Source organism: Cyprinus carpio, chromosome B19 (genome assembly GCF_018340385.1).
Source record: "Cyprinus carpio isolate SPL01 chromosome B19, ASM1834038v1, whole genome shotgun sequence".
Classification (NCBI taxonomy): Eukaryota; Metazoa; Chordata; class Actinopteri; order Cypriniformes; family Cyprinidae; genus Cyprinus; species Cyprinus carpio.
Genome location: NC_056615.1, coordinates 14,770,306 through 14,783,532, shown reverse-complemented (window position 1 = coordinate 14,783,532; position 13,227 = coordinate 14,770,306). Strand labels below are relative to the sequence as shown.

General features: G+C 38.0%; 1 protein-coding gene across 1 annotated transcript; it reads right to left on the bottom strand.

Annotated features, from left to right (window-relative positions):
* Nucleotides 1-3,242: 3,242 nt before the first annotated feature.
* Nucleotides 3,243-5,546, bottom strand: LOC109111650 (homeobox protein Dlx6a). The gene is made up of 3 exons (XM_019124610.2): nucleotides 4,805-5,546; nucleotides 4,187-4,383; nucleotides 3,243-3,945 (listed from the first exon to the last, which is right to left on the bottom strand). The coding sequence occupies exons 1-3, from the start codon at nucleotides 5,112-5,114 to the stop codon at nucleotides 3,706-3,708; spliced, it is 747 nt and encodes a 248-aa protein (XP_018980155.2). The 5' UTR covers nucleotides 5,115-5,546; the 3' UTR covers nucleotides 3,243-3,705.
* Between the last annotated feature and the right edge of the window lie 7,681 nt (nucleotides 5,547-13,227).

Genomic DNA, 13,227 nt, shown 5'->3' with positions numbered 1-13,227 from the left:
TTTTGTCTTTTTTAAGTTAATTTATAACTCAAAACAGATCAATGCACCGAGCACTTTCTTTGGCTTTTGAGCCTTTGTGATATGCAGTTTGCTCGAAATTTCTGTGATTGCTAAAGGGACTTTAACTTTGCAGCCCCCCAAAAAAGAAATAATTTCTAAATGGAATTTGAGAAAACCATGATAATGTATTAACATTTTGGGATCGTTCGTTCAGGGCTGAGTCACTATTTAATGGAGAAGAAATAGATAACATTTTTATATGATTAATAAAAAAAAAGAAAAAAAAAAGATTTGCTTCGGATTTGGTCTTCAGTTAATTAAATGAAAACGTAACATTTTAACTGAATGTATTTGGTTATTATTATTATTATTATTATTATTATTATTATTAATCTATTAGCTAATTCCAAATACATTTTAGATGTTTTTACGTTAGTAGAACTGAATATTTGATCTTTATCTTGATTAAAACCACCCCTGACGAACGAAAAATTTGGTCTGGCAAACAGTGTGCTCTTCCTTGCTGTCTTTGTGTTCCTTACAATTAGTAGCTTTGAGTTGTAGTGAGGAGGCGAAGGGACGGCGCGGAGATCTGAGGCAGTCCGCATGCCTGTGGGGGCAGACCGGCTCCAGCGACCACAACCCAGCCGTGAAAGATCCTCCTCCTGGAAAAATGCTGAACATCTCATTAAAACCAGTGCTAACATTTCTACAGCTGAATGCCACGATAAATCGTGAAAAGGACTATCAATCAGGGCATGGCTTAGTTTGATATTTTCTTTGTTGACTATGGAGTTGATAATATTGTAGGCCTATAACCAATATAATAAAAAATCAGTCCCGCGGATAGTCGATAGGCTATTTCCTCACAAGTGTTCAGTGAGCGTCAATGTTCAAAATACACAAGCTTAAGTCCATTCGTAAATAATAATAATAATAATAAAATAAATATAGCCTAACTGGAGACTGACTTTTCCCCATAACACCAGAACAGAATTGGTATTTGCCATGCTCTGAACACAAAAATAATGGTTACCATAACTATAAAACAAAAAGTAAATCGCTACACAAGCTATAGGCCTATTGTTTATGCTTTTATTTGAAAGCCTAGATAAACACCAAGTCGACGTGACGAATATACCCAATAGAAAGCCATGACACGATTATGAGAATAACGTAGTACTAATAGGCTTATGCGTTTTGTTTATGTCCCTCGCACCCCTCCCCACACGCACTCGCTTACGCACGCAGACGTTGCGTTCACGCTCAAAACACACACACACACACACACACACACACACACACACACACACACACACACACACACACACCATCAACTCCAACTTTGCCTCTCTTTCTATTTCACGTACACAAACACGTTATATTCCATGCCATTATATCGAGAGCCTTGTTAAATTCCAACTGAACATTTTCCACTCAACGATTTCACTGCAAACCGTGTATAAATAATGACAGTTAGCTTTACTGGACACCCTCAACTGTAACACTCAACAATAATTATACTTCCACCAGGATTAGCTCCATTATCATAATCTGGACATTTACAATTATCTATAATTTGCAAAGATGCGCCTGGTTCTTGATTGCAGAAGGTTTTTTCCCTGGCTCACCATCACTAAACAGTGACAGTAATAACGGCTAATTTTGCAGGCAATATATAAGAGGTGTCGGGGTGTGCAAACACTTTCACACCTGGATTTGCTTACTCAACACAAGCGGTACACAGGAGCGTCCGCTTTCACAACGGTATCTTTATTGAAACATTGAAACCAGATATTTTGATGTATGCCAAACAATACATTTATCGAAGGTAAGTGTTGCTCTATTACCATGTTGTTTTGTTGTTGGCTGGTCTGAGTGTCGCTGATGGATGGGCATTGTTATGATCTGTAGTTCGACTTGGGAAAGAAAGCCAGGCTATTTTACAGGAAAAGGTGTGACACGAACGCTGGGATGTACCGGTCATGATATATATTAGTGTTTTATCTCTCCATTTTTCACATGCGCGCACACACATTCTTGCATATTTAGCCTAAGAGTGCTTTCTCACAATTAGGTTAGGTTAATTCTCAGTATTGTTAACACCGTGCAATTCGGTATCCACGGTTAAGTGTCTGATCGTGTCTCTGTCTGTCTGTCTATGTGTAGGGGCCTTAACTCTCACAAACACATTTCGTTTTTATTATTACGCGTAATCAGTTTTGATTCATCCAACAAAGATTTAGACGTAGTATTTTAGGTTGCAAAAATCTCAGGGTATCTTTTGAAGACATTTCTGTGTGCATAGGCTAGTGCTGAAACTAATGACAAGCGTGTTTTCGACAGTTCCTATTTCAACATATATAGCCTACGTTATGTTCCTATAGACAGAGCAAACATCTAAATGAACCATCCCAATCCGCTGGTGAGGGAACCTTTTTAGAAAATCAAGCCTCATTCTCTGCGACTGGGGCATCCACGATTTGACAGCTGCAGGGGCTTCTCGTCTCCCTATTCAACATTGTAATTTTAGATAATATTCCAAGCGTTCACTCTCCTCGGCAATTTGTACATGAATAACCGAATAATTTCATCTTTTGTTTCGTCTTTGCCACTTCAAATCCAAATAAAGATGCCTTTTAGTATTAAAAGTGGTAGAAAATTACAGGTAATTATCTTTGACGGTAAAAACGCTGTAATCAGCGGGCTACATCAAAAATTACCCTAATTATGTCTGCATTTATGAGAATGGAAAAAAAAACCCTCTCTTGGATAAAACCCATAAATTGTCCCAAATATCTCCTTCATATTGAACGAGACTGCAGCTGGGTGCTTTGTTCAGGATCGATCCTGTGGCGAAAGGCATTCAGCGTCTCCCAGATCAAGGCAGAGAGAAAGGGGAAAAACATTTTGTCAATACCTTAATAATTGAGCTAGAGAATGACAAGATGGACAAGATGCAGCTCTATTCTGTAGGAAAAACACTTTGAGAATCCACCAGGTCGGGTAAGCTATTTTACTATTGCATCAGATATCTTTCCAGCATTAGAAAAAATGTCAAAATGTGGAGGTAACTATTTAGATATTACTGTGCAAGTCGTTTATAAGTCCTATTTTTGTATGTTTTATAAAGAAATTATTTATTCAATGCAGATTATTCCAATAATCAAATTCATAACTGATTCTAAAAAGCTTTTCATAATGTCTCCAAAAGGAAAAATGGCACGACACGATACTTGAAGTCATGTTTACTCCATTTATGACAAAACATAAAAAGTTTTAACAACTAAAATCGGACAATATATTTACAATCAAACTGCTTGCTTTTGCATGATCAGAAACATCTACCCAAGAGGTTTGAGTTCGTTTTCAAATGCGACTCAAGCGCGTGCGTGCGCGTGTGATGTGACAAAACGTTTAGCTTCCTGTTCCGATTTCATGTTGGCGTTGAATGTTTGATTAGAGTCAAACGTGAGAACAGATTTTTAATCAGTCTGTTTATGATGCAATCAACAGTTAGTTCCATTGTTGACCTTCGCCACACCACATGTCTTCATCCTTCAAAAGAAATCGTCCCTTTAATAGGCCAGAACAGGTCTCTATTAAGGATGTTAAGCCGATGACAATGTGCGTCCTAGCGCACGTGAACTGGGCGAAGACAGGATGTCAACACCAAGGCCTCTGGCCTAAAAAAGGGCTAGTTGCTTATCTCTGCATGGCGTCCTGATGAGGCGACGAGTACCAGTGTGAGTAACCGGGCATGTAGCTGTTAGCAGACATGTTTACTCCTTTAGAGGAGGCTGAGACGTCCCAGATAGGAGGAATAGCTGGAGAGCGCGGGGACAGGGCGATGGAGCCGGGCAAAGGGTCACTCTCGTGAGGGTTACCGCCTTGTTTTAACAACTTCTTGAACTTGGACCTTTTGTTTTGAAACCATATCTTTACCTGAAAGACAAATAAAAAATTTAGGTTGCTAAATTGTTAAGTGAAGGTGATGTCTAATTTAGTGTAACATGAGAATTTATTTTTGTCAGGGCAAAAAAACGAACAAACGTAGGCTATTATACAGCCTACTTCCAAAACACCATTATTCCACCATTATCAGTAACAACAATCAAGATATAATAATCAACCTAAATGAGAAGCACAACACACTAATAATAATGCAAATGAGTCCACATCTCACCTGTGTCTGTGTGAGCCCGAGAGAGGCAGCCAGCTCCGCGCGCTCTGGTAACGCCAGGTACTGAGTCTGCTGGAAACGGTGATTTAGTGCCTGGAGCTGCAAACTGGAATAAATCGTCCTCGGTTTTCTGATCTTTTTGCCTTTTCCTCCGTTGAAACGTATTTCTCCATTTTCAATCACTGTTGTTTTCTGCTGTTCTGAAAAGGGTGAATATTGTGGAATGATTCCCGCACATAAATGTATAAGTCTGTACAGAATTTTAAATGCGATTTTTTTTTTCTCGACAAACACAAATAGTCTGTAATGTTCATTCAAGCACTCTATAGCATAATTACATTGTCTGTCATATTTAGGAAATTGCATGTAGTGACACGTCGAGACGGAGACAATTAGATGCTAATTATAATTTGCAATGGTGGGTAGAATCACTGGCAGAACGCAATAAATCATTTTGAGGAGAACACCGTTATCGCTGACATAGGACGGGAAAAACTAGGCGAGAACAAAAGAGAGCGGGTAAGGTGCTCTAAATACGAACTTGCAGTGTATGTCCTTGTTACATTTATCGACGTATAGCAATGAAAACAGCTGTATGTTTACGCGTGCAAATACGCTTACCTGTGGCGTCTAACCTGGTCTGTGCTCCGCTGGCGTTACTGTGGTAGGACGGCAGGTATGGACTGTGGTGGGGATGGCTTACATAGGAGTAAGGTAGCGACCTGTTATAGGAGTTCGAGCCGGAGTACGGAGAGCTGTCGTGCTGATGATGATGATGAGATCCGGAATGGAGACAGTGGAGCGGATAATGGCTGGCGGCCATCGACGGGGAGCTCTGTTGTGAGTGCGATTGCTGTCCAAACTCCATGAAAGCAGATTTTGACGAGTCTTGAGCCTCCAGACCGTCAGCCATTGTAGTCATGGTCATCATCAAATTTTCTGCTTTGAGAGCACTTACCCCCTATCTCTGAAGTCCAAATGAGTCCTTTCGTTGTGTTCGTTTCTTTCTCTCCGTGGTTAGGAGATATTGCGTTATTACCTCCACAATTTATCCTTTTTTTGGTCCTGTAATTCTCACGCGGTATGGTGGAAGGTGGGCTTGAGTAAAGGCAGAGATTTTAAGGTGGATTCTGTTAAATTTGAGTCCTTGCTTCCAGACTTGATGCAGCCACTACAAGTAAAATGGTTTGTCTCCAAAGGGCAGCGCCTTCCGATTGGTCATTCAACCTAACGTCATCAGTTCTCTGCTTTAGCTGAGACTTCACAGCGAGTTAACCTACCTTAACAGCTCCCACCATAGCCATAACCATGTGGAGAATAATAATGCTGGGATATCCCTCTGATATTCACTAAATTCCCACTCAGATACGCGAGTCCTGAGGAGATGTTGTGGGTGCTGTCGTAGTAGTTATTAGTGTGGTTGTTAGCCGCGGCAGAGGTGCCAAATAGCTAACGTTTAGCCTACAAACCGCGCAAACACTGAATGAATGCATCGAATCGATAGAATACGATACAGGACAGCGAATTCATTGCCTTATGTACAACTACAAACTCACTTTTATGGACGATCATCTCTAAATGCATTTAGCCTAAAAACAGCAGAATCCACAATAGCAAAATAATAACACAACACAAATAAAACCACACAGAACAACGCTTAAATAAATAGGGTGTGATTTACCAGCCCGATCTCACGGCAATTCGTACATATTTTACGAGGTGGCTAATTCGTACGAATTCGTACGACCACACTCGTACAAATTCATACGATTTTTTGCCAAATCGTACGTATTTTACGAGTTGCACATTCGTATGAATTTGTACGAATGACCTACACCAAACCCCGCCCCTAAACCTACCCGTCAGTGGGGTCTAGCCAAATCGTACGAAATCGTACGAGTGAGGTCGTACAAATTCGTACGAATTAGCCACCTCGTAAAATACGTACGAATTGGTCGTGAGATAGCGTTGGATTTATTATATAGTTGTAGGAATTAGTTACGCCTTGATGTAAATTAGGATTTGTCGTAATAGAAAAGGCATGTTTTAAGGATCTTCAGAGAGGATTCACGCCAGATAGGTTCTGGTTTAATTAAGCCCCAGTCACTGAAAGGCCCGGGTTTGTGACAGCTTTTCCTTCTAGTAATCACGAGCCAGTCACAGTTGAAAATGTATGCAAATTAAGAGTGCAGTTTGTGGTTTGGCAAATCGCGATCACATTATAAACCACGATGTAAATATACCCTACAACTGCAAGGCTTTCTTCATTCTCATCTCACTCAATTTTTATTTTATAGACAACGAGTTTCCTCATGATATGGCATACATTTACTTTAAATGGTAATGAAAAAGCAATTATGGTCGCAATCAGTTATATTCAAATCCTCTTTGATTATCCCTTACACTGTATTCAGACTGGCGCTATAAAATTAAGAACAATTCGTCTGTAATGATTATGGACCTTGTTTATTTTGGGAGGTGGATTAAAAGTGGATATAGCATAAATTATCCGCTAATTATACACCAGTGTCGCCTCAATTATCCTCTTATCAAAAATGGTAGCCCTAAATGCAGCATTTAGTTTCAATTTTCTCCCTTTCTGTAACAAGAACTGCGTACCTTGCTATTATTACTAGGGATGTTATTTACTTTGCCGGATTTAAGAGTGCACAAGCGGCGTAGATAACCATTTTCCATGGTGGACTGAACTTGGGAGAGAAAGAAAGGCAGCTGGTCGCTCTGAAAGCTTCTGGATTTCTTCTTGTAGTCAAGATATCAAACATTTTGAGTTCAAAAGAATTGTGCCAGGTAAGAGGAAACGTGGAGCATTAGTTCATTCGTTTGAAGAATAATATTTACTGAATGTGTGAATGTTTTTGTATCTTTTAAATATATATATATATATATATATATATAATATATATATATATATATATATATATATATATATATATATACATATATTTTAAAATCTGCCACAATTTGCTTAAATGCAACTGTCAAATGAGATAACTGGTGATCAGGAATTTTATTGATTATTTCTGCTGCATGAACAGTGTGAAAATGTTTGTAAAGCGAGAGCGAAACCAGGGACGTATAGCCATGGCATGACAAACAAATCTTCCAATTATGCTTTCTAGCATTTTAAGTGCTTAATTGATCGAGACTTCATGTTTTGGTAACTTTGCTAGCTGTGTTGACAGTTTACCTTTGACAAATTGAGGACATATCTAGAATTGCTAAGAATGACTATATTATCCAGGGATTGAGCTATTAAATTATTTGATAAATGCTGACAATATTCTGCAACAGGCCAGTGAATCTGTTTCAGCATATATTGTACACAGGCTTCGTATGTCAATTAAAACTAAATGAATTTACGAGCTGCAGAATTATCGTAAATGGTGTTGTGTTGTAGAAAAATTGTATTAAAGAATCTGAGGAAAAAATGCGCAGAAATAGAAAAATAAAAATATGAATAAAATATGAGTGCCTTTGAGTTAGTTTGAGAACACCATAACCATTGTGTTACAAGTTAAAAATTGAAGTAAAAAATTCATTACAAACACAAAAATGGCACAAAATAATATTTTAATTATAATTTCTGTATTATAAAGGCGAAACCAAACTCGTCTTTAGTAGCTATTGCTGAAAAATTATTTAAATGTATTTAATTTTTTATTTAAATGATATAATTTTTATTATTATTATTGAGAATATAATCATAGCAAAGCATGCATGCAAACCCATAAGCATCATATTACAAATCTGTCAAAAAGAAAGAGAGGGGATCTGTGTGGACATGCCAGCGCTCGAGTGCATCCATGCAGCCTTATCTGAGCCTTAACACAAAACTAGTTTGAAATGGAATCGTCTTCATTCCGAAAGCGCCCCGGATCTTGTTGTCATTCGTCCGAACAGACTTACTGACCGGCTCGGGTGGAAAGACACCGTCTTGATTGTACAGACGCGGCTGAACGGGTCTGCTCTCCCGAACTCAAGCCCATCGGCTGTACACAGACTCGCAGGCGTCGACGGATTTCCATGGCTGCTGAGCAGAGGAAGTGGCGAGGCAAAGCGAAGGCAGATGGATAGCACGCGCAGCTGTCGGTATTCTGCGCGAGATCACTACAATAGAAATCAAGAGAGGATAACAAATACCACCAGACCCCTCCCTGCCATTTAGCCTAGGTCTCATATTAAATCACGTATTTTATTTCTAAATATTTAACTGGCTCGGTAAACATTTCGGATAAGATGCTTTATTAGATTGGAAGCCGGTTTACAAAAACAGAGACATAAAAAGATGGAAATATGTAATCGGCTACCTGTTAAAAATATAGGCATAAATTCGATTAAACATTTAGATTGTTAAAGGGCAGACCTTTAAGTTATTTTAAATTAAAATAAGATTATAAGTGTCGAAATAGCCTTTATGTTTAAATAGGCATGTTTTTGAGCTGTTAATTCTCGCGTCATATCCTCATTCTTGCTAAAAGCTCCTCCTGATTGACTGGTGGGTTGATTAATGTAACTTTACACTAACAGTGGTCACGGTTTGGTGACCATGGTCTTAAGATCATAGCGTAACGGTCCATTTTTGCTAGCTATGTATTAACACGAGCGAGCGAGGCCTAATGTCACAGATATAGCATTAGCTTTGCGTCTCTGTGCATTTGACGTAGCCTACTGCATCGGATATTTCATCCCAATGTAGCTACAACAAAGAAGTTAGTTTGTCTCTAGAAAATAAGAACATACGACTGTGTAGTACACAGAGCTGAAAGGATACTTCAATGTTCATTTCAAAATTACAGCCAAAGCAGAAGCGCACGTTGCCTCTTATGAGCATTAATTTTCAGTTCATCTACATGAAGGTGGCTCTGCTGAAAAATCTTTCATCTTTTGAGAATGTTGCACAATTGAGAACAGTGGGATTTTTCAGTGTTCTTTTTCGACTTAATAGAAGACATTATTAGCTCTGACAGCACACGGCTCAGGTCTGGGGGAGAGGATTTTCTAGAGAGATGACAGACAGGAAGGCCAGCAATCACAGGCTTTTTTATCCGAATGTACTGTTCGATGCCGTTTATCCCTGATGATAGAAAATTGCTCTGTTGCCAGGACGCGGCTGCTGAAATAGAGGGCAAGAGCAACATTTCCATTTTCCAGTTTGAAAGCCATTGAAATGAATTAGTAAAATGAAAAAAATCCCGCGGTAAACAAAGAGGGGCAAACAAAGATACACTTTTTTCCTTGTGCCGAGCCCCCTTTCATTTTGTAAAATTTCGTTAGCTGCTTTTCTGAGGCTTGAATTCAACACTTGCAAATGTAATGGGCTCCCGATGTGCACCGGAGATAATTACGCATTTTCAATACATTCTAAATGTAAAGCAAAGTGTAATTTGTTTCTGTTTGCATATCAGTGCAATATTTGTTCACGTAGCCTATTACTGTTTACAATAGCATTATTTTAAGTCTTAATAAATACTGAAGGTCTATTGAAATATTTGCACATTCATTATACTCGCACAATAATAAAATAATCGCAGGAACACATAGGCTACGAAATTAATTGTTTTTATAATTTTGACAAGTGGCTTGTCATTCGACTCGTATTGATAATATTTCTTAACTTGTAATCCACAAAGACTCAGGGAGGAGTTTGTCAGAATATTACTTGTTATGACAGTTTGAAAACACACCCAACGAATAGTAGGTTTACGTGTCATGACAGACACATGCTTTATTGTTATTTGGGCTCGCAGTGGCCGACCACAACATGCGTATTTGGTAAACAAGCGCGCGGAAAACAGGCCCTGTTCGAGATGCACGAATAACCAACACTCCTTGTCCAGACATTTCACAGGTGAAAAAAGCCAAGTTTACAAGACTTGCTAGAAGACAACCATATAATCATCATTTTGATAAGCAACAGCACAGTTGTCATTGCTCGCCAAAACGGATAAACTCGTAAATATTAACAGCAGGAGATCAGCATGACAGTTATTTCCATGTGTGACAGTAGCCTGTAAATGTTAATCGGAAAAATGTACGATAAACAACGAAATATTATTTCTTCCCATAGTTGGAATTCATATATATAATCCCAACTATTAACTGGAAGAAATAATATTTTGTTGTATTTCAGTTATTGGAAGAAATAATATTAAATACTTATTTGGTATTGTTCTGATTATGATTATCATTTATAGTGATATTTCTGTTATTGAAATCGAAATGCAATTTAGCTATGGTTAACAATTGATGCTATTGCTTACAGAATAATTGAAACATGTATGCGTCACTTCTCAACCATTTTAACTGGAAACATTTGAAACAACGCCAGGTAGTCTACAGTTAGAATTAAAAATATTTTTTTTTAAAAATATTTTTTTTAGGCACTCCATTTATCAGAACATCGTACATTCATTTCTTTATTCACATTCACAGCATCGTTTAATCCACTGATTTCTCTTTGATCTTTAAAAGCGGGTGAAATCAATGGCTATATTAATATTTACGTGATACGGAGATCCTGTGGCCTTTGAACGGATAGTATTTTGCATATGAATCTTTGCATAGGCAGGTGGTTTACCTCGACGGTGCTCCATGTGTGTACTAATCCTAGTAAAAAAAAATTATCTATCTGTATATATTTATCTTGAATTTGTGCCTGCATTGTCTGAACACAGCTTTTGGAGCGCCTATATCCTGCAGTGCATTTGCCTGAGCTATTTATCCACCCATAGCCATTATTTATAATCATTGCTATTAGCTGGCTCTGATAGATTTTGATCTTTGATTGAAGCTGGTCCAGCTACGGTTTCTTTGTGTGTTAATCATGTATCCATACAACAAAACATACCAATTGTATTTGCTTAATTTAGCTGATATTTTGATTAGGCCTATTTTTTATATATATATATATATTTATTTATTTATTTATTTATTTATTTATTTATTTATTTTATATATATATTTATTTATTTATTTATTCATCAACAACAAAAATAATATTTATTTATTTATTTATTCAAATAATGTTGTAGCTCATGCTTTTTTGTGCTGGCATTTGGTGGGCTGATGTTGCGTGTGATTTAAGGAGAAGTTTTCCTGATCTGGATGTCCTCAGGTCAGGTGAGGAAGTGGCACAAACAATGAAGCACGGACAATAATTGTTTGCCTGAAACTCAAGAACATTGAGTTTGATGAGGCGTAAAAAAGCAGAGAAAAAAAGTCACACCTGGAGAACCGCCTTGTGCCTACCACATTCATTCTCCTGCCATGGTTCACATGAAAACCAGTCTGCAGGAGCTGCGTGCATTTCTCAAGCTCCTGTTCATGGCTTAAAAATCACAAATGACGAGCAAAAATACAAAGACTAGCTGAAACTACAAACTTAGCTGATGAAGAACATTTGAAATTCACTCACAAAAGGTTCTGCGGGAGCTATAAGGACTGCACAGTTACACCAGTGAAGCTGTGAAGCCAAATAATGGCTTGCGGGAATAAATTAATGCTTAAAAACACAAGCTTTTTAATTTAGTTATTAGTATTTAAAAGTGGTACTGGAAAAATTGGCAGAGAATTAAATTGAAATAGCAAGCAAATCCATTATACATTAAGTCATAAGAAAGGATTAATGTATATTTTACCAGACACACTATTAGGCATATGCAAGTAAAAAATGAGTGTTTGGTACAAAAACATTAGTCTCAGGATTTTTGGCTGTTTTGCATAGTAATGATGGATTAATGGCTGTAAGGTTAATGGAAGACACAACATATCTTCCATTTATTTCAGATTAAATGCTGCAAATGCACTAAAGGTGATACATTATTTTTGTGTAGATTGAAATTTAGAGAACCCCCCGCCCCAATTTATCATAACTAAACATTAACCAGACTATTAAATTATAGGCCTTTTGTGCAGTAGCATGCATAAGCGTAAAAATACAGGAGAAAAAAAAAGAAAAAAGCAAACAAAACAAATAATAGTGTGTACATTTAATCTGTGAATTTATTCCTAAAATCATCTGCGCAAATGTTGTTTAAGCTTATATAAGCGCATTAAAGTGGAGCAAAAAACAAAACATAAAAAAACCACAACAAAAAACGATCCCCTTAGCATTTATTTTCATAAACTTTAACAGCCATTTCAACTGAAGGGTTTTCGGCTTTTCTCATTTTACCAAAACACACGCCGGCAATCACAGTGATAACTGCTCTTGGAAATGCATTAAACCAAGGAGCTCATTCAATCAATGTAAGGAGAGGGTGTTCAAAAGAATGCTGAATATACAGTCAAATAATTCTACGGGATGACCGTACAAAACATCCGAGAGGCAACAGTAAAGAAGCTTTCCAAACATTCCATGAGAGATGGCATAGAAATAACAGAGATTCAGGTATGTTTCTTGAGGGGTAGATTTGTGTGTGACTGGGGTGGGGGGGGGGGTCCCTCTGAGGGTGGGCTGAGGACTGAAAATCATCTCCATATAGAGCAGCAAAGATGAAGGACAGTGGGAATGTTGTTTGAGTTTGGATCTGGATCAAAATGGATCTGATCATACCAGACTCGGGACATGTGGCGGTTTAAATGGCATGGCATGGGTGGCGAGCCGTCAATCATAGACTCTCAGGCTTGCCTCAACTGCTTTCCTTCTTTTCCAAAAGCCAGCAGTCCAACGGAGGAAGAAGGCGAGCGTTTGTGGAGTCTCTTGAATATTCAAGCAAAACCAGCATCGTTTGATGTTTCACAGCTGTGGCCTTCAATAAACATTTCTTTCAGAGTAAAACTGTAGCTTTAAACTATGATATATTTCAAATAACCGGGAGGATTTCATTGTACACAAGCCATTCTTTTGTTTCAGCAGCTCAATAAATGCTTTTTTTGAGGTGGGTGTACAAATGCTCTTCCTAAATGACAATGGAAACCTGCATGAACAATGTTATTGTTTTGTTTGACACACGTGTGCTTTAGAAATCTATTGACTGAATATGAAGCACCTCATCCACACATCCTGCTCTCTCTCTGTCCAG

Bases quoted from the DNA above. Each gene is read 5' to 3' on its own strand.
- LOC109111650 (XM_019124610.2), bottom strand. From the start codon at position 5,114: ATGATGACCATGACTACAATGGCTGACGGTCTGGAGGCTCAAGACTCG. The intron at 4,384-4,804 runs GTAAGCGTATTT...CACCCTTTTCAG, and splicing joins GACCAGGTTAGACGCCACAG to AACAGCAGAAAACAACAGTG. The intron at 3,946-4,186 runs GTGAGATGTGGA...TTTGTCTTTCAG, and splicing joins TCGGGCTCACACAGACACAG to GTAAAGATATGGTTTCAAAA.